The sequence below is a fragment of the Heptranchias perlo genome, chromosome 12 (genome assembly GCF_035084215.1).
Source record: "Heptranchias perlo isolate sHepPer1 chromosome 12, sHepPer1.hap1, whole genome shotgun sequence".
NCBI lineage: Eukaryota > Metazoa > Chordata > Chondrichthyes > Hexanchiformes > Hexanchidae > Heptranchias > Heptranchias perlo.
In genome coordinates this window covers 28,894,278-28,916,496 of record NC_090336.1, presented here as the reverse complement: position 1 = coordinate 28,916,496, position 22,219 = coordinate 28,894,278, and the positions used below count along the sequence as shown (strand labels likewise).

Genomic DNA, 22,219 nt, shown 5'->3' with positions numbered 1-22,219 from the left:
CTGCACCAAAATACCCATTCTGTTGATTCCCAGAGCAAATCTCCATGGCAGGAGATACACCACAGTGTCATAAGTTACTGTAGTGTGAACATTAACAAGGTTCTCCCCATTATATTAATTCTTAAATGTATGTTAAGTGTGCAACAGCTTTAGATTTAGTCACACATTCAACTACTCAACAGACAGATAATTTTCTAATTATGCTCCACAGAAAGTATCAGTTTGGACAGAATTACAAGGCAAAATCAAAATAAAGGTTGGTACAGTATGAATATTATGCCCCTAGATATCACTAGCAGTTTAGTAAATCCCACAATTATAAAACATGCTGAAGGGGTATGGGAACAGATTGTCATTACATACCCAATTTTGGGGCACTTAGATTTCCTGACTCCATTCCTGGCTTCTTGGAAAAAGAATGCTGGGCTCTGAGTGGGTACCTAGTCTCAGTATTCCAAATTTAACAATGGACCATAGAAGGAGGCCATTTGGCCCATCATGTCTGTGCCAGCTATGTGCTGGAGCAATCCGAAACTAATCCCACTGCTGTCTCCACAAAGCCATGCATTTTCCTTTGCTTAAATATTTATCCACTTTAACAAAGATAATGTTGTACCATAAATTCTCATCATTTTGAGCTAGATCCTTGTACCATCAACGTGCTATCATAACTCTATGTAAAAATGTTTTTTTCACAATGTTTGCAATAGAGGGGAGTTAATCGTCAGATTCTTGCAAACACCACTTACAAAACCAGAACAAGAAATAAAAGATGGCAGCTGTCTCACCCAGTCTGCGTGGGGCAGGTACTGCAGCTTATGAGTGACCAGCACCACAGTCCGTTTCTCCACTTGCAGCAGCTTCAGGATTCCATCTTGCATCAGGTGATCACTTAGGTGGACATCCAGTGCTGAGAATGGGTCATCCTACCAAAACCAAAATTTGATTAATAGTCAATTTGGTCTCTTCTCCCAACTGCACTAGGGGATGCGCTAAAATGACTTGTGTATAACAAGAATATTGCGTGAATTTATAAGGTTCACCAAAGCTTAAAACACTGAAGACACATCTTTGTGGCTTAATGCTTCTTAAGTACCTGTTAGAAAAGCAGAGAAAAGGACCTAAATCTTTACATTACAAAAGATCCATATATATTGGCTCTTCCCTGTAATACCCTTATGTGGAATCTTATATCATAAGTACATATAATTGCAACTGAAATGATAAAAGTTAGATTGAATTTTTTGATTGTAAGTAGAAATGTAACTAATGCATCTATATGCTGTTAATTGGGAAATTATCTCCATGAAATATGAAATATATTTTATGAACATTATGGCATCAGGTATTACATAAAGAAATGTATTACATACATAGCTGCTATGGATTATAAGTCAAGGTGTCTATGCTAATGTCTGTGTGTTTCCATGAAGTCATAAGTTATTTCAGCTTAAGCATCTTTAAAAATTGACAATTTGTAACATTAATAGATTGGATTTTAAATTGAATCAGCATTCTTAATTACTGATTAGAAATTGAAAATTAGTAAACTAACAAAGAATTCCAGTGCATAAAACACGCATTTTAAATAGAGACAAACAAATAACTGAACCCACCAGAAATACCACATTAGTTTGCTGGTACAGGGATCTTGCAACACTAATGCGCTGACGCTGTCCACCACTTAGGTTAATTCCCTGTGGAACATCAGGAACAAAACAAGACAAACTCAATTCAGCCACTTAACTACAGCAAGTGGCACAAAGCTGTATAGACTCCAAGTTAATTCCCCATAAACTCATTGACATTTAATTAGAATGAAATGAAAAGGCTTGCACCCTTCAATGTTGGCACACCATTAAAGCACTTAATTAACCTGATGATATGCCCAATGAATTGCAAGGTTTAACAAGGCACTGGCCATTTCTTACCTCCCCATCTGGACATAACCAATAGAGATCCCTGCATAGAATAGCAAAAAACGTGCAGCAGTACTGCCCTGACATCTGTCTTGGCATGCAAGAGGGGTTGGGAGACCTGCAAAGCATCATAGAGCAAACAACAACTTTAGGGCATCCTATGGGGGAACCCCTAATGACAGAGGGCCAAAGCACATTGATGTGTTGAAAAGAGTTCACAAAAGAACAACAAAGATGATTCCATGGCTTACAGCTCAACTTGGCTCAGTTGGCAGCACTCTTGCCTCTGAGTCATAAAGTTTGTTGAATTCAAGCCCCAGTTCAGGACTTGAGTATGGAATCTAGGTTGGCACTTCAGGGCTGCCTCAGAGGTGCTGTTCTACTAATGAGACATTAAACTGAGGTTCTGACTGCCTTTTCCACTGGTTCAAGTGGACGTCAAAGTTCTCATATTCTAAAAAGAGCAGCAAGTTCTCCTGTTACCTGGCCCACAATCCTCCCTCAACTAACATCACCAAAAATAACTGCTTATAAAGCTGGATCTATTTATTTTAGAGATCGGCAGACTCTGGGGCAATCTGATATTGGTGTTTAAAATGATGAAGGGACTAGACTGTGTTCACACTGACAGATTAGCCCTGATTTTAACTCTGTGTGGGAATCCAGCGGGTAGGGGCTGAGGCGAGTGGCAAAGGGTCCTAACCTTTGATCAGCAAGAGAGTCAAAGGATATGGGGAAAGGGCGGGAAAGTGGAGTTGAGGTAAAAATCAGATCAGCCATGATCTCATTAAATGGCGGAGCAAGCTCCAGGGGCCGAATGGCCTACTCCTGCTCCTATCTCTTATGGTCTCTTATGGTCTTATAACCTCAACAGCGTGAGGCCCGGGCGATTTTAACACCTCACCTCTATGTCCCCCGGTCGGTTGCCTACCTGAAACTGGTGGGAAGCGGCTGGCTGATGAGAAAAAGCAGATTGTCGGTTGGCAGGAGGCTGCGGGTGGAGACCAAAGGAAAGGTCCCCGGCGCTCAGGTAGGTTGCAGGGAGGGGGTTTTGGAGGGGCCTCGTGATTGGGAAGGGGCGAGGGGGGTGAGCCTGGGGCAGGGAAAGCCAAAAGTTTCCTTGTGGTACCTGGAGGAGCACTCCTGATCCTCCTGGCCCCACAAGGAAAGTAAAAAAAAGTTTTAAAACTTACCTCTTTGGGCCTTTTCTGGTCCCAACACTTCTTCCCGCTAGCCGGAAAGGCACAATGGCTTCCCTGTGCAGGTCACTGGTCAAAATAGCAATCGGGCTTCGATGACATAATCGGAGCCTGATCCAAATATTTAAAGAAGGACCCCATTGGTTTCCGGTGAGTGCCCTGCCCTCCTGCTCAGAAGAACAGCTTAAAGTTGAAGATTGCGGGAAGGGAGTGGTACTTCACGGATAAGTCTCCCGGACAAATTTTACTGCTTGCCCTCTCGGTTCCGTTGGATAAGCAGAGTTAAAATCGCCCCTATTATTTCAGTTAGTTAGATTAGGGAGGGCTGGGGATCATGTGTATACCGGGGTTACGCAAGGGCAGAACTAAGTTAGATGCCAGGAGGTTCTTTTCCCAGAGCATAGTAGACATATGGAGCAAGCTGCCAGCTCATGTGTGATTCGCATGAGTGCTGATTCGCTGCATTCCTTCAAAAGAGTGCTGGACCAGTTTCTGGTGGGGGTGGAGGTCTCAGGATAGAAAAGGTAGGTGGAATACTAAACAATATAAATCACGGTCAATGTAGTCTCCAGGACTTGTTTTGATTGCCTAAGGGGGGTTGGAGAGGAATTTTACAGATTTTTTCCCCCCTTTTAGTGGGACTTTGCTACGTGCAGAGTGAATGCTGCATTTGCCTACATAACAACAATGACTTTATTGTTTTTTATTCATTGTTAATGGAGCTATTTGGTCGGTTTCTGAGAAATGTGATAAAATGCTATATAAATGCAAGTTCTTTTTTTTCTTAAGATGTGATGAAAGACTTTGGAGGTTATATGGATAGGCAGACACTGAGATGGTAATCGGTCTGTAGTAAATGATGTATTCAGTGCAGTTGGCCAGTGGTAATGTTGCTTGTGAAGGGCATCAGACTAGGGTTGATGAATGGGTAAATGTTCTGGAGTTCTTGCTTGATTATGTTTGGGGATTATTAAGTGTTCATGCGGGGTTTTTCCTGATGAAATTAAGTGCGTAGGGTCAAGCCCATGATAAGGTAGATTCAGTGGAGGAGTGGACCTAGTAGGAAAAGCCTTTTCTCATTCCATGCTTCTTTTCATTTGCTAGAGTAGGATAGGCCTTGCCAGTCCTCACCAAGAAAGAGCACTAAACCCTTCATTTTACTATATAACCCATTACTACTAAATATTATAACATACAATGGCTATTATATCCCAGTAAAGGAGGATATTATTTCATACAACATCTATGTTGCTTTTGACCGATATTGCAAACCAGACCTAACCTTACAATACTGTAGAACTCTTTGTTCATAGTGGAAGCTGTTTTGAAAAACCCAACAATCAAATTGCTGCTAGCAAGGGTGAAAATTCCAATAGTGAACCATGAAGTGAAATGCTTGCTAAAGAAAAAAAGTGATCTGTACACATTGGGCCATAGTTTGCCGCAGCAGGGCATCTAACTGCATCTGTCGTTAGTTAAACTTGCCCTTGCATGTTTAGGTTTTTAAATTTTTTGTGTGGCAACTTGCTGAAAGTGCGAGCTGATAATGTCGCAGTGAGAGAAACAGGGCATCTGGGACCTGAGTGTAAAGGGCAAGCAACAGGTTATCTCTTCAACCAATCAGATTGAAAAATATGAAATAAACAGCAGGAGCACTGAGAAGGAAGTATAAATTAAAGAGGATGAATTCAATGTCAAATCAGGTACATAAAGAGAAATAAAGAGAGGGAAAGAAAGATTGGATTAAGAGAGAGAGAAAAAAGAGACAGATTGGAAAAGTAAAAATTTTTTTAAAATTTTACATTTTATAATCTCCAACAATTAATAACTGAAAGAATGAGACTCCACACTTATAGTAGTTAATTTTCAGTGCCTGAGAGGTTGATTGGCAGTAATTAACACTTATTACGTCGTTAAAAGGGTACTTAGACTTGAAATGACAAGATTTAACTTTCTGTGGCGAGTTTAGTTCATATCTACTGCACAAATGCAGCACCTTCACACTATTCAATGCATTTCAATGGTGAGGCAGACAGTAAGATGCCATTTTCACGAAGCAAATGGAGGAGTGGTGCAACTCGGACAGCAACTTTTGGATATCCATGTTTAATCGCGCATCTGCCCCTCGCCTGAAGTTGCTGCACCATTTGCACATAAACAATGGCGAGAGCCATTAGCCTCACCGTTATTTTGACAGTGAATTCTGGCCTGTTATAATGAACAAAACTGTTGGAGAACAACTATTCGTGAACAACTATTGTGACATCCACAAAGCAAAATAATGCGATTCACAGGAGAGGACTACGACCCTGGGTTCAGAAAGTTATGGAGTTAGTATATCAGAGTATATTGAATTGGATTTATGTCTAACTGAAGTCACTACTTACATATTTAACAGAATATCATAATATTTGACAATAACGACATTCTGTGCCATGTACTGATAGAATATGACATCCTGGCTGTGATTTGTTAAATGAGCAAAAGCTGAGTTACTTTCCCAAGAGAAGGGAAAAAAAACTTCTGAATATGAGCCAATCAAATACCCCTCATAATGGCCAACTGTACAGAGATATTACCTGTGGCGTGGGAACAGGTCTTTTGCCCGCCCTCTCCACCAGGGAATGATATAATGTACTGCAGTGACCTAAAAGATGAGTAGAAAATAAAATACAGAAAATACCCTAATTTGCAGCGGTTACCTCTCATAGGTTTGTATTACTTTGGGGATTAGTATGATTCCCATACCACCTACCCTTTTACTCTCTCAAATGGGAAGCTAATATTTTGCCAACTGTAAATTGCTGTTGCTATTAATTGTCTGGCGGGAAAAAAGGAGAAAAACAATTGCTGACTAAAATCCAGTGATAGGCTTTTATCCAACCATACTTCTTTTTGTGTAATGGAAAAAATATTTTCTTTAAAAAAAACAAAAAATAACAATGTGGTTACTGACCCTCTCACCAATCTGAGTCTGATCTCCCTGAGGAAGGATGTCAATATCTGGCTGAAGTGAACAAGCATCAATTACTGCTTTATATCTGTGGAGAGAGCAGCAAAGAGTCAATAGGAATCATTTTATTACATCCAGTTAATTGATTCAGGGGAAATTAAACACAAACTGCATTGTTGGAAACTCTTACTTGGTTTTATCTGAGTAAAAGGAAGCAATGACTCAGAGCTTAAACCAGTTAAATCGTGATTAAAAGGCAGTGATTTATTGCCACGCTCTTGTTAAGGTACGGGCTGATCACAAAGAGGAATCAAACCTTGTTCTACTTCACACCCCATGATATCAGAAAGTTCTTTTATAGTTTAGTTATCCTACACATTTTGAGTCAATATGAAGCAGTTTTGACTCTGGATTAACATTAAGCCTGGAACGTAATGGTGTAAAGTAACTCAAATTGAGATCACCTCAAACAGGGAGTTTTCAACATTACATCAGCTGCAGTATAAAAGAATGCAGTGTGAAATTAAGTTTAAAAAGTTTCTGGGGTAACTTTTCAAACTTAATTTTTAAACTTATTAAAATGTTGGCAAAGAACTGACTGACTGACTTGTTGGCTTTTTCACAATAAAGTTTATCCAGCTTTATAATGTTAGCGAGGGGAGCTTTGCTTGGCCAAACAGCAATGCTCCCCTTGCTAACATTAAAAAGCTGGATAAATTTTATTGTGAAAAAGCCAACAAGTTAGTATATGACTCTAAGCGGGGTACTAATAACGCCCTTGAAATCACAAGGTAGATAGAATTCAAAGTTCATTTTTGCTGCTCTAGCAATCCGCCTCAGCCCCAATGGCAGACCAACACCACTGACTGAATTAATATAACAGTTCACAGTCTCATCTTGTGGCCAATTGGAACTCAGCAGCTGAATCAGCACAAAACACCCAGCCTATTTGAGGAACACTGTTCTGTGTGCCTATGTCAAATTGGAACAGGAATTAGGCTGGCTTCAATTCACTTTGGAGAATTGGTCATTGGAGAGGAGAGCTGCTTTTTCCATCCATCTGGGCTACATTAGAACTTATGCCTGCGAAGTGAAATGAAAGATTTTTGTGTCATTCTGTTCACCAAATACTGAATCATTTCATTCGTTTTTCAGTGTAGACTCCAGACCTGGTGGTGGCTTCAGACATGTAGAACTCCCCCTCCCCAAGCCCACAGTGTCCTCTTTGAAAAAAACAATGTTGTCGAACCATTGAACAAACTACCCGATTACAGCAGTCACAAAAAACACCATCTGTCATGGTCTGTTTAAAACATTACCATTTTGGTTAGATAATTGCTTACTGAACCATTAAAGTGCTGTAAATGTTGACAGAGAGGCATTGTTACTGATTGATGTGACTGTGCAACCTTCATTAAAGGTTATTTATGTACCATGTGAGAAGTATAGTGAACCTTTATGACCCAAATTATACTTCTGTGCTTAGAGGTGCCCTGCACATACCATTAAAATTTTCAATAGCATTAGGACAGCATTGTAAAGCTATCTCTGGCTGCAGGAAGGGAAAGGCATGCACAAATTGTAGGTTAAACTTTGGTGCATGTGACAAAGATGGGTAAAGAGGGGCAGGAGGGACCTGTTTAAAACAGAAGGGTTGCACCTCAACCGAGCTGGGACCAATGTCCTCGTGGAGAGGTTCATTAGTACTGTGGGGGAGGGTTTAAACTAATTTGCAGGGGGATGGGCACCAGGATGCAACATTAGAAAGGAGAAGCAAGGCGCACAAAGGATTGGGAGAGACAGATAGCACTAGAGTAAGAAATAATACAGTATTAGGTGGGATCAGGCTAAGAGAGAATACAAGAAGGTCTAAGGTAGGTTTAGAATGCATGTATGTAAACGCACGAAGCGTGGTAAATAAGGTTGGTGAGCTGTGGCGCAAATAGCCACATGGGAGTATGATGTTGTGGCGATAACGGAGACCTGGCTCAAAAAAGGGCAGGATTGGGTACTAAATATTCCTGGATACAAGGTGTTCAGGAAAGATAGGGAAGGAAAAAATGGAGGGGGGTGGCAGTATTGATTAAGGAGAATATTGCAGCGCTGGAGAGAGAGGATGTCCTGGAGGGGTCAAGGACAGAATCTATTTGGTTAGAGTTAACAAAAGAGGTGCCATACACGACTGGGCGTATTCTATAGGCTACCAACCATTGGGAAGGATGTAGAGGAGCAAATTTGCAGGGAAATTACAAGAAACATAGAGTAGTGATAATGGGGGACTTCAACTATCCTAATATAGACTGTGATATTAATAGTGTAAAGGGCAAAGAGGGGAAGGAATTTCTGAAGTGTATTCAGGAGATCTTTCTTGATCAGTCTGTTTCGGGTCCAACGAGGAAGGAGGCATTGCTGGATCTAGTTCTGTGGAATGAGGTGGGTCAAGTGGAGCAAATATCAATGGGGGAACATTTAGGGAACAGTGATAATAGCGTCATAAGGTTTAGATTAGTTATGGAAAAGGACAAGGAGCAATAAAATACTTAATTGGAGGAGGGCCAATTTCAGTAGGTTGAGAATGGTTCTGGCCCGGGTAAATTGGAACCAAAGAGTGACAGGCAAAACTGTAATGAAACAATGGGCAGCCTTTAAAGAGGAGATGGTTCGAGTACAGTCTAGGTACATTCCCACGAGGGGGAAAGTAGGGCAACCAAATCCAGAGCTCCCTGGATGACGAAAGAGATAGCGAGTAAGATGAAGCAGAAAAAGGGGCACATGATAGATGTCATGTTGATAATACAAGTGAGAAGCAGGCTGAATATAGAAAGTATAGAGAAGTGAAAAAGGAAATAAAAGGGGCAAAGAAAGAGTACGGGAATAGACTGGCGGCAACATAAAAGGGTATCCAAAGTCTTCTACAGGCATATGGATAGTAAACGGGTAGTAAGAGGAGGGTGGGATCGATTAAGGACCAAAAAGGAGATCTACGCATGGAGGCAGAGGGCATGGCTGAGTGCTAAATGAATACTTTGCATCTGTCTTTAACAAGGAAGAAGATGCTGCCAAAAGTCACAGTAAAAGAGGACTTGGTTGAGATACTGGATAGGCTAAAAATTAATAAAGAGAAGGTACTAGAAAGGCTGGCTGTCCTTAAAGTAGGTAAGTCACCCAATCCAGATGGGATGCATCCTAGGTTGCTGAGGGAAGTAAGGGTGGAAATTGCGGAGGTATTGGCCATAATTTTCCAATCCTCCTTAGATAGAGGGGTGGTGCCAGAGGACTGGAGAATTGCAAATGTTACACCCTTATTCAAAAAAGGGTGTGAGGATAAACCTGGCAACTATAGGTGAGTTTAACCTTGGTGGTGGGGAAGCTTTTATAAATGATAATCTGGGACAAAATTAATAGTCACTTGGACAAGTGTGGATTAATAAAGGAAAGCCAGCACGGATTTGTTAAAGGCAAATCATGTTTAACTAACTTGAATGAGTTTTTTAATGAGGTAACAGAGACGGTTGATGAGGGCATCACGGTTGATGTTGTGTATATGGACTTTGAAAAGGCGTTTGATAAAGTGCCACATAATAGGCTTGTCAGCAAAATTGAAGCCCATGGAATAAAAAGGGGCAGTGGCAGCATAGATACGAAAATGGCTAAATGACAGGAAACAGAGAGTAGTGGTGAACGGTTGTTTTTCCGACTGAAGGAAGGTATGAACGGTTGTTTTTCCGACTGAAGGAAGGTACACAGTGGTGTTCCCCAGGGGTTGGTACTAGGACCACTGCTTTTCTTGATATCTATTAATGACTTAGACTTGGGTGTACAGGGCACGATTTCCAAATTTGCAGATGACATAGACAGGCTAGTGTAATGGGCAGACACATGGCAGATGAAATTGAATGCAGAGAAGTGCAAAGTGATACACTTTGGCAGGAAGGATGAGGAGAGGCAATATAAATAAATGGTACAATTCTAAATGAGGTGCAGGAACAGAGAGACCTGAGGGTATATGTGTACAAATCTTTGAAGGTGGCAGGACGGTTAAGAAAGCGGTTAAAAAAGCATTCGGGATCCTGGGCTTTATAAATAGAGTACAAAAGCAAAGAAGTTATGTTGAACCTTCATAAAACACTGGTTCGTCAGCAACTGGAGTATTGTGTCGAATTCTGGGCATCGCACTTCAGGAAGGATGTGAAGGCCTTAGAGAGGGTGCAGAAAAGATTCACTAGAATGGTTCCAGGGATGAGGGACTTCAGTTATGTGGATAGACTGGAGAAGCTGGGGTTGTTCTCCTTAGAGCAAAGAAGGTTGAGAGGAGATTTGAGAGAAGTGTTCAAAATCATGAAGGTCTTAGATAAAGTAAATAAAGAGAAACTGTTCCCATTGACGAAAGGGTCGCGAACCAGAGGATACAGATTTAAAGTGGCTGGCAAAAGAACCAAAGGTGACATGAGGAAAAGCTTTTTTATGCAGCGAATGGTTATGATCTGGAATGTGATGCCTGAAAGGGTGGTGAAAGTAGAATCAATCATGGCTTTCAAAAAGGAGTTGGATAAATACTTGAAGGGAAAAAATCTGCAGGGCAAAGCGGAAAGAGTGGGGGAATGGGACTAACTGGATTGCTCTTACAAAGAGCCGGCACAGGCTCGATGGTCCAAATGGACTCCTGTGCTGTAATCATTCTTTGATTCTATAATATTCCTTCGCGGTCAGTCATTCAAGAGGATTAAGAATCACCTATGCTAAATCTGACTTCAAATGTGGTGGGCAAAGATCCTAACTACACTGCTCCAGGCAGTAAAAGAAAGAAATAAAAAGAGACTTGTAGTATCCACTGGGTGGGTAGGATTAAAATCAACCTCAGTGTCTCTCCTTAAAGAAAACAAAGTGAGATCTGGAACTTACCATATAGAAACTTTTGTGCACAAATCCATTACTGATCCCTCCACTGCACAAAACACTGATACTCCAATGCCCTCTGCCAATCTCTAATTTCATTATTTAATAAACTAGACGAAATAAATACTGTATGAAGTCAAAAAGAGAGAAGGGGTTCCATGTTATAGAGTAAGCAATGATACGTGTCTATTCTACCCTTACACAAAGTCTTTCACCTTTGTTTGTTTAAAGGACTTCCAAAGGTGATGTTCTCTTCCACTGTAGTATTCAATAACCAGGGCTTCTGCGCAGCATAGGCCACAGAACTCCTTCTCCTAAGAGATAACAAAAACAGTTCACAAACTACTTGCACAGTGCACATAGATAAACTGATATTATAAATGCGAATAAAATGTATGATATATTTAGATGACAGACACAGTGCAAAGACCTGCCTCTCCAGTGTCCTGGTTGATAATATTCTAATATAACACATGATGGGGACTAGTGTGGTGCACTTTTGCTCATGATCACAATCGCCCATTCAGAACTTCCAAGATCCTGCCTTGAGTCACCCTTGAGAAGATTGTTATTCTCTTTAGGATCTTGGAGCCCATTGTCTGTTAGTGGTGTGATGGGATTTACAGAACAACTAGAATTTCATCTGTTGGAAAGTTATAATATTTAGGGCTTATCAACCTTTTACTATGCATTACGAGGGTACAGTAGCATAATGGTTATGTTACTGGACTACTAATCCAGAGACCTGGACCAATAATCCGGAGTCATGAGTTCAAATCCCGCCATGGCAGCTGGGGAATATTACATTCAATTAAATAAATAAAATCTGGAATAAAAAAACACTAGTATCAGTAATGGTGGCCATGATACTACCGGATTGTTGTAAAAACCCATCTGGTTCACTAATGTCCTTTAGGGAAAGAAGCCTGCCGTCCTTACCCGGTCTGGCCTATATGTGACTCCAGACCCACAGCAATGTGGTTGATTCTTAATCGCCCTCTGAAATGGCCGAGCAAGTTGTACAATCTCACTACAGAAAATCACAATAAGAATAAACCGGACGGATCACCCGGCATCGGACCACCAGGCACCAGACACGACAAAGGCAAACCAAGCCCAGTCGCCCTGCAAAGTCCTCCTCACTAACATCTGGGGACTTGTGCCAAAATTGGGGGAGCTGTCCCACAGACTAGTCAAGCAAAAGCCTGACATAGCCAGACTCACGGAATCATATCTTTCAGCCAAAGTCCCAGACTCTTCCATCACCATCCTCGGGTGTGTCCTGTCTCACCAGCAGAGGTGGCAGTACAGTGATATACAGTCAGGAGGGAGTGGCCCTGGGAGTCCTCAACATTGACTCCGGACCCCATGAAATCTCATGGCACCAGGTCAAACATGGGCAATGATACCTCCTGCTGATTACCACCTCAGCTGATGAATTAGTCCTCCTCCATGTTGAGCAGCACTTGGAGGAAGCATTGAGGGTAACAAGGGCACAGAATGTACTCTAGGTGGGGGACTTCAATGACCATCACTAAGAGTGGCTCGGTAGCACCACTGCTGGCCGAGTCCTGAAGGACACAGCTGTGAGACTGGGCCTGCGGCAGGTGGTGAGCGAACCAACACGAGGGAAAAACCTACTTGACCTCATCCTCACCAATCTACATGTCGTAGATGCATCTGTCCATGTAGGAGTGACCATCGTGGAGACGAAGTACCGTCTTCACACTGAGGACACCATCCAACGTGTTGTGTGACACTACCAGATAATGAAGCAGTCCATGCCCGCATGCAGCAAGACCTGGACAAAATCCAGGCTTGGGCTCATAAGTGGCAAGTAACATTCGCGCCAGACAAGTGCCAGGCAATGACCATCTCCAACAAGAGAGAGTCTAACCACCTCCCCTTGACATTCAATGGCATTACCATCGCCGAATCCCCCACCATCAACATTCAGGCAGTCACCATTGACAAGAAACTTAACTGGACCAGCCACATAAATACTGTGGCTACAAGAGCAGGTCAGAGGCTGGGTATTCTGCGGCGAGTGACTCACCTCCTGACTCCCCAAAGTCTTTCCACCATCTACAAGGCACAAGTCAGGAGTGTGATTGAATACTCTCCACTTACCTGGATGAGTGCAGCTCCAACAACACTCAAGAAGCACAACACCATCCAGGACAAAGCAGCCCGCTTGATTGGCACCCATCCATCACCCTAAACATTCACTCCCTTCACCACCGGCGCACTGTGGCTGCAGTGTGTACCATCCACAGGATGCACTGCAGCAACTCGCCAAGGCTTCTTCGACTGCACCTCCCAAACCCGCGACCTCTACCACCTAAAAGGACAAGGGCAGCAGGCACATGGGAACAACACCACCTGCACGTTCAGCTCCAAGTCACACACCATCCCGACTTGGAAATATATCGCCGTTCCTTCATCGTCACTGGGTCAAAGTCCTGGAACTCCCTTCCTAACACCACTGTGGGAGCACTTTCACCACATGGGCTACAGCGGTTCAAGAAGGTGGCTCACCACAACCTTCTCCAGGGCAATTAGGGATGGGCAATAAATGCCAGCCTCGCCAGCGACGCTCACATCCCATGAACGAATAAATTTTTAAAAACCACCGTGTTAAATGGGATAGATTCAGAACAGATCTGGCAGCTCAAAACTGGGCATCCATGAGGCACTGTGGACCATCAGCAGCAGCAGAATTGTATTCCAGCACAATCTGTAACCTCATGGCCCGGCATATTTCTCACTCTACCATTACCAACAAGCCAGGGGATCAACCCTGGTGCAATGAGGAGTGTAGAAGAGCATGCCAGGAGCAGCAGCAGGCGTACTGAAAAATGAGGTGCCAACCTGGTGAAGCTACAACATGCATGCTAAACAGCGGAAGCAACATGCTATAGACAGAGCTAAGCGATTCCACAACCAACGGATCAGATCATAGCTCTGCAGTCCTGCCACATCCAGTCGTGAATGGATGTGGACAATTAAACAACTAATGGGAGGAGGAGGCTCTGTAAACATCCCCATCCTCAATGATGGCAGATTCCAGCACGTGACTGCAAAAGACAAGGCTGAAGCGTTTGCAACCATCTTCAGCCAGAAGTGCTGAGTGGATGATCCATCTCGGCCTCCTCCCGATATCTTCACCATCACAGAAGCCAGTCTTCAGCCAATTCGATTCATTCCACGTGATATCAAGAAACGACTGAGTGCACTGGATACAGCAAAGGCTATAGGCCCCGACAGCATCCCGGCTGTCGTGCTGAAGACTTGTGCTCCAGAACTAGCCGCACCTCTAGCCAAGCTGTTCCAGTACAGCTACAACACTGGCATCTACCCGACAATGGGGAAAATTTCCCAGGTATGTCCTGTCCACAAAAATCAGGACAAATCCAATCCGGCCAATTACCGCCCCATCAGTCTACACTCAATCATCAGCAAAGTGATGGAAGGTGTCGTCGACAGAGCTATCAAGCGGCACTTACTCACCAATAACCTGCTCACCGATGCTCAGTTTGGGTTCCGCCAGAGCCACGCGGCTCCAGAACTCATGACAGCCTTGGTCCAAACATGGATAAAAGAGTTGAATTCCAGAGGTGAGGTGAGAGTGACTGCCCTTGACATCAAGGCAGCATTTGAACGAATGTGGCACCAAGGAGCCCTAGTAAAATTGAAGTCAATGGGAATCAGGGTGAAAACTTTCCATTGTCTGGAGTCATACCTAGCACAAAGGAAGATGGCAGTGGTTGTTGGAGGCCAATCATCTCAGCCCCAGGACATTGCTGCAGGAGTTCCTCAGGGCAGTGTCCTAGGCCCAACCATCTTCAGCTGCTTCATCAATGACCTTCCCTCCATCATAAGGTCAGAAATGGGGATGTTCGCTGATGTTTAGTTCCATTCACAGTTCCTCAGATAATGAAGCAGTCCGTTCCCACATGCAGCAAGACCTGAACAACATCCAGGTTTGGGCTGATAAGTGACAAGTAACATTCGTGCCAGACAAGTGCCAGGCAATGACCATCTCCAACAAGAGGGAGTCTAACCACCTCCCCTTGACATTCAATGGCATTACCATCACCGAATCCCCCACTATCAACATCCTGGGGGTCACCATTGACCAGAAACGTAATTGGACCAGGCACATAAATACAGTGACTACAGAGCAGGTCAGAGGCTGCGTATTCTGCAGCGATTGACTCACCTCCTGATTGCCCAAAGCCTTTCCACCATCTACAAGGCACAAGTCAGGAGTGTGATGGAATACTCTCCACTTGCCTGGATGAGTGCAGCTCGAACAACACTCAAGAAACTCGACACCATCCAGAACAAAGCAGCCTGCTTGATTGGCACCCCATCTACCACCCTAAATATTCAATCCCTTCACCACCGGTGCACAGGATGCACTGCAGCAACTCGCCAAGGCTTCTTTGACAGCACCTCCCAAACTTGCGACCTCTACCACCTAGAAGAACAAGGGCAGCAGGCACATGGGAACACCACCACCTGCACGTTCCCCTCCAAGTCACACACCATCCGACTTGGAAATATATCACCGTTCCTCCATCGTCGTTTGGTCAAAATCCTGGAACTCCCTCCCTAACAGCACTGTGGGAGAACCTTCACCACACGGACTGCAGTGTTTCAAGAAGGCGGCTCACCACCCCCTTCTCAAGGGCAATTAGGGATGAACAATAAATGCTGGCCTTGCCAGCGACGCCCACATCCCATGAACGAATAAAATTACGAGTGTCGTTGGTTAAATTTGTCAACGTTTCTAATTTTCTTTGCTAATTATTTAACACAGTGTGATTACACAGAGATTTGCCAACATGTGCCAACTATAGTAGTGTTCTCTGCTTGACATGACTGTGACAATGCTCCCTACCAGAGATAGCATCAGAAATTGACCTTGTGTCAGTCCAGTTGAAATATCCCTCCTGTCAATGAATTTCAAGTAATTAGCCACTTTGTGCTTAAAATTGTCAAAATTTACAAGCGCCATTACAGACTGCACAGCTACTTCAACAGAGTTCATCAATACCAGATACAACAGCATCTGGAGGTTGTGTAAATCTCTTAACGGATTGTACTTTCAGAACTTGACACAATATCAAATGCATGGACTTGTGGTATTAGTTTCACTACCATTCAGAGATATGAGAAAGATTTTCCCAAAGAAACATGCTCAAAACCAAAACTGCAATTTTAGGATTTTGCCACTACCAAAATGTGAGCTAAAAATTCTTAAAAGGAGATGAAAGAAAATATTACTTTTACAGAAAGGACTTGCGCTTCCTGCGAGGACTCACAGAACTCAACAGCACGAGGAAGCTGATGATATATTCATTTAACCAGATGTTTCAGACATCTTTGTCATTTTAAGAATGTGCACGTGTGTTTGTTTTAATCTAGTTCCCTTACACTTTTAGACTTGGGCTCCAAGGAAATTGCACCGAAAAAGTCATCAAGACTTGCTGTTCAAGCAAAAACATTGATGGGAAAAGTAAAGCTTGGACGCAAAATATTAATCAGATTGTTTTGAAAGGAGTTTCACTGGTCTATAAGTATAGCTCCTAAGTGTAGTAATCTGCTTGTGACACTGCAGAACTTAAACTTCATAAAACAATTTACAAATATATTTGTTCAGTACACCAACAAAACACAGCAGTGTGGCACAACACACAAAGAACTGAAAATGAAAGTTGAAAAATTATCTTTACACAGAACACACATTAGGGCCAGTGAAATTCTACCACACAAACATTAATGACAGGTGTGTAGACAGAGGATGTAAAGGTAACACCAGAGAGCAAGTGCAGCCCAGGTCGGGTTGCCAACTCAGATTGGATGTATTCCTGGAGGTTTCATCACACAATCTCCTGCCTCCAACCGCCCCCACGCTCCCACCAATGGTCGCCTGACATGTCCATCCTTGCAGTGCACCATCTTCCCACACCAATTGGAAAGCAAACAGATGCTTAATTACCCGATTGAATGATGCTTGATTGTCAGTCAAACAGCATTTTTATCCTGTCTTGAATATTTTTAATACGAATAAATGTTCAAAGAAAATGAAAAAATAACACACAATCTTTTTAAATGTCCCTATGATTTTTCTCCTGGGTTTGCTCGTAGCAGTATCCTGGAGATTAATCTTCAATTCCTGGAAACTCCAGGGCAATCCTGAAAAGTTGGCAACCCTAACCCTAGGAGGCACACCCAACAAAGTCTGCAAATATCTGCAACCATAAAGTAACACCGGGAGGAATTTGGGCAAGAGAACAACTTTCCAGTGATTGGGAGAGAATGACTTGATATACCTCATTTCAACATCAACAGCTGTGTCCTCCTCGGTACTGCTGCAATATTTTAAACAGAAAGAGGACAAAATATTATGTCTCTTTAGGGCAGTGAAGCATTTATTACTTCAGTTAAACCCTTCTAAATGCATAAATACAAACTGAAAATGCAGGAAATACACAGCAAGTCAGTCAGAATGTGCAACCTTCAACTGAATGAGAATGGCTTTTGTATAAGTGTGCAGCCCTTTACACATCTTTCCGATCTGTTTACAGGCCGTCAAACCCATTTGTTGCGTCTTTGTAAAATAATTAGCATAACTGTACCCATCAATTGTTGTTCTCCCCTCCCCTCGGTTATGGAAAAAAAATTGACAAAAGGTCCCATCCAAAACATTAACCCATGTTTCTATTTCAGATGCTGACTGAATTGCTGTCCATTTCAAGCTTCTACTGTTTCTATTGCAGATTTCCATCATTTGCAGTTTCTTTTGTTATCTCTCAAACAAATAGCCCGCACTCCAGCTTTGCACAGACGGCAGTGTTGTTCCAGAATGTTTTGTCAGGGGGAGCTGTCAGCAGAGGATCTGGTGCTCCATCAAAAGCAAAATACTATGGGATGCTGGAAATCTGAAATAAAAACAGAAAATGCTGGAAATACTCAGCAAGTCAGGCAGCATCTGTGGAGAAAGAAACAGAGTTAATGGGCTCGATTTAGGAGTGAGGCAGGTTGGCAGCGGGGGGTCGACTGGGCCCGTGGGTAACGCGCCCAGTGAATTCGGGGAGCTCCGCACGCGATCGCAGCCTAATTGACGGCACTTACCTTGGCTTCCGGGTTTCGCGCTGGAAAGCTGCACAGCGGGCGGACTGCGCACCCGCATCATAGGCTGTCAGCTGGAGGAGCCCTATTTAAAGGGGCAGTCCTCCACTGACTGATGCTGCAGAAAGGAGCCAAAATTACAGCATGCAGCAGCCCAGGGGGAAGGCTGCTCCCAGGTTTAATGATGCCTCACTCCAGGTCCTACTGGATGGCGTGAGGAGGAGGAGGACAGAGATCTTCTCCCCGGTGGACGGGAGGAAGTGGCCTGCCTCTGCCACCATGACGGCCTGGCTCGAGGTGGCAGAGGAGGTCACCAGCACCACCAACATATCACGCACCTGCATACAGTGCAGGAGGCGCTTCAATGACCTCAGTAGGTCAGCCGAAGTGAGTACACTTACTCATTCCCCTACACTCCATCTGCCACATCACCGCCCCCACCTCACATCTCCTACTTCACTGCCAACACTACTCTGTCACATCACTCCTCACACCTACTCAAAGCTCATCCTCATCTTACCTGCACTTACTCACCTCGCCAGTACTCATCCCGCCACTACCACTCAACCCAATCCTCATACAATCTCATGGCTCTATTTCATACTCACCCTCTCGTGCATCTCTCTCACGGTCAGCCTCACCCAACCTGCCACTACCTGTGCTGCAGCCACAGGGCATGCATCACATATGTGTAGTAGGAAGCGTAAGGCAAACATGTCATGAGCATGAAGGGGATGCACAAGGGTGTTTGAGGGTTTGTCATGGTTTTTACTAAAATTTGATTTCTGATCAACTCACATTACATATTATATTGTCACCACTACTGCCACGTCTTTGCGAATCCTGTCTGGTTTGTGCAATAATGCCCTTTCCTGAGGATCACCATGAAGACCCACACCTAATGCCACCCATTGTGTCACTGCAGAGTGGGTGTAGGTGTATTTGCAGGGCTCTTTTGTGCAGACGACTGAGAGATGCCGGCGAGGTCCCCGGTGGCACCCTGGAAGGATGCGGAGAAGAAGTTGTTGAGGGCAGTGGTGACTTTGACAGCGACAGGTAAGAAGATGGTGCTCGGGCCAGCCGAGAGCAGCTCGGCATGAAGGATGCTGCAGATGTCCACGACTACATGTCGAGTGACTCTGAGCCTCCATGTGCACTGCTGCTCAGAGAGGTCCAGGAAGCTGAGCCTCGGTCTGTAGACCCTGTGGCGAGGGTAGTGCCTTCTGCGACGCATCTCTCTCTGCTGTTGTCCTCCCTCCTGCTGTGCAGGTGGATGTGTCACAGCACTGTGTTGTGGAGTTCCACGTGTCAGAGGTGGACGGTGTGGCCGGTGAGGCTGGTCATGCTGTTCGTCCTCCGAGGAGGTTATGACTGTAGCTACGGCGGCCCCCATCCGGAAGATGTACATCTGAGGGGGTCCGCAAGGTAGGTAAATGTGTCCGCACACCGGTGTTGAGGTTCCAAGTTTGTGAATGTTATTGTTAGGAGGAGGGTGGTGCAGGCCAAACTTTGTCCAAAGTGACAGAGTGGCCTCCTGCACTGAGTGAGGGTCTCCACCCCCCACCTGTCAAATGGACCTTTGCAGCTGCCACTGGTGGCTGCAACATGTCCATTTCAACTGGGAGTGTTGAGTTGAAAATCCCACCCTCCTAAAATATCCGACAAATCAGGTCTCCTAACGACCTGAACTATCTAAGTGGGATCCCGCCGGCTTTAATTGCCGGTGGGAGTCCCGCGTGCGGGGGCTGCGCACACATCTAAGCGCGTCACTGGGGAACCCGGAAGTGGGCGGGCTGGAGCCGGGCTCCGGACCCGCCCCGGGAATCCCTGATTTTCGGAGCCGCCCTGCCACGAACCCGCCGTCTCAGACGTCCGTAAATCGAGCCCAATGTTTTAGTTCGAAGACATTCTGTCAGAAAGGATCTGGTGCTCCAGTTGTGAAATCTTGAAAAGATGTGTTTTAAATACATTAGACCGTTTTTCTAACATTCTTCAGTATCTGCCATTTTATTTTGGGGAGGGGTAGAGGAAGAGTATTGCTAGCGCTGGTGGAACACATAATAGTGACTTTAAGATTAAAGTATTAAAAGTCTCACAGGTAAAAAGCTTTATTATTAAATTCATTCATTTGCTTCAATTGTTCCAGGCTTACTGCTCAGTTTCCAACGGAAGCTTATCCTTTGAAATAATAAATCCAGCAGCACACTATGATTGAACTCCTTATAATTAGAGAATCACGTTTTATTTTATGGTAACAAGTTTTACAATAAAGATTCCAGTTAGTATTCTGACATAGGTAGAATTAGAAGAAATTTTTATGAAGTTGTGTTAACAAGAAATCTTAGTTTTATTCACTTTAACTGCAAAAAATACACACCAAATATAATGCTATATCTGTTGATTTTCATCCCATATTATGCTCAATGTATTACCATATCTTTCTATCCCTCTCCATTCTCCCAAACAATGATGCATAATCTGTACTCGCAGCACATGCTAGGAGTACATATTGGGAAATTCCACATCCTGGCATGTGATTTTCTATCCATTAATTTTAATAAATGAAGAATCACAGGCAATGTGCAATTGGGAGGATAGACATGGAAAATTTACTCTTAGATTTATGTCATTTTTATGGACGCCTAATTTCACAGGATAGCCTAATCAACAGAATTATCTTTAGCCTGTTGAAAATCCATTCTGATACACATACCAAAGGTTAGTACTGTTTATTAATTTCCCATACTTGACTAAAATATTTTTAAAATAGGCATCAATTACTCTGAGAGACACCAAAATAAAGGGAAGCTGACAGTACTTAAACTTTAGCAAGGTGTTTCAGATGAATGGGGGGACCAGAGTGCTGGGCAGAAGTGCTAGGCTGGAATAATACCAGAATGTTCAAACAAAAATCACAGCATTTGGCAGAAGCATCTCAATGTCATCCAGGTTGTACACTGCCAGCAACAGCTCCTCTTCCTACATATCAAGGACACTAGCCAGCATTAAACTGAAGTGATCAATCATTTGTAAAAAAAAACCTGACTCAGTCTGTTTATAAACCACCAATCCATGGAAACACATGGTGATAAACAAGCCAAGGTCTGATAAAGAGAAGCTGAAGAAAATCATCTTTTTTTAATCTTGTCCTGTTACAGCACATCTAAAGCTGAAGGAAATTGTGACAGTGAAAACATAATTGGATACCATACCTGCCTTCTCCTGTCATGGATTCACTGCCAGGAAGGCTGGAGGAGCATAAAGGAGAACAAGTTAGAGAAAAAGAATAATGTTTGTTCATGTACAAATAGAAAAAAAGAAAGAACTTGCACTAATGTAGGGCCATTCTTGACTTCAGGATGTCCCAAAGTACTTTAGAGCTAACAAAGTGCTTTTGAAGTGTAGTCACTATTGTATTGTAAGAAATGCGGCAGCCAATTTGCGCACAGCAAGGTCCCACAAGCAGCAATGAAATAAATGACCAGATCATTTGTTTTTAGGTGTTGGTTGAGGTATAAATGTTGTCCAGAACACTGGGAGAAATCCCCTGCTCTTTGTCGAATAGTGCTGTGGGATCTTTTACATTCACCTGAGGAGGCAGACAGGCCTCAATTTAAAGTGTCTTCCAAAAGACAGGTGTAATGAATAAGGATACCATGTAACGGTGCTTGGTGTGAGGGCAGAGTACACACTGGTAGGAAGCGAGCTCTCAGCCTTGATTCATCATATACTGAATTCTCAAAGAGATGGGGGGCAGTAGGGGCAAGGTTTCCCTTATTAAATTTGTTTTGTCTCTTTAGTGCTAAAATTACAATCTGGGATTATAGTTTGCTAATATCATTTAGTTTACAGAGCAAAGCAAAAGTGGCTCTGGAACATCAAGATCTCAAGGCCATTCATGAAACACAATGGATTCAACATAATACTGAAGCCCTTACAATTCAGGACACATCTTAATAGCTTTTGGCTGGATTGATACCTGTTCCAGTAGACATTTCCAGAATTTTTTTGCATTTCTCCAAGAGCTGCCAAGAGCAGGGAAGATTTGCCACACCCGACCTGGCCAACTATCATCGTTAGCTGTCCTGGAAAAAAAGGGAAATCTTTCAGCT

General features: G+C 43.4%; 1 protein-coding gene across 4 annotated transcripts in view; it reads right to left on the bottom strand.

The window, feature by feature from the left end:
* Positions 1-22,219, bottom strand: part of abcc8 (ATP-binding cassette, sub-family C (CFTR/MRP), member 8) — a 200,913-nt gene that overhangs the window by 58,529 nt on the left and 120,165 nt on the right. For 3 of the 4 annotated variants that reach the window (XM_067993856.1, XM_067993859.1, XM_067993860.1), the window contains 7 exons: positions 22,087-22,192; positions 21,320-21,355; positions 17,309-17,347; positions 11,183-11,281; positions 6,075-6,159; positions 1,617-1,697; positions 789-926 (listed from right to left, as the gene is read on the bottom strand). In XM_067993856.1, the coding sequence (XP_067849957.1) occupies positions 789-926; positions 1,617-1,697; positions 6,075-6,159; positions 11,183-11,281; positions 17,309-17,347; positions 21,320-21,355; positions 22,087-22,192 (584 nt within the window). The remainder of the gene's footprint in view (positions 1-788; positions 927-1,616; positions 1,698-6,074; positions 6,160-11,182; positions 11,282-17,308; positions 17,348-21,319; positions 21,356-22,086; positions 22,193-22,219) is intronic. The other variant, XM_067993858.1, reaches the window with a different exon arrangement.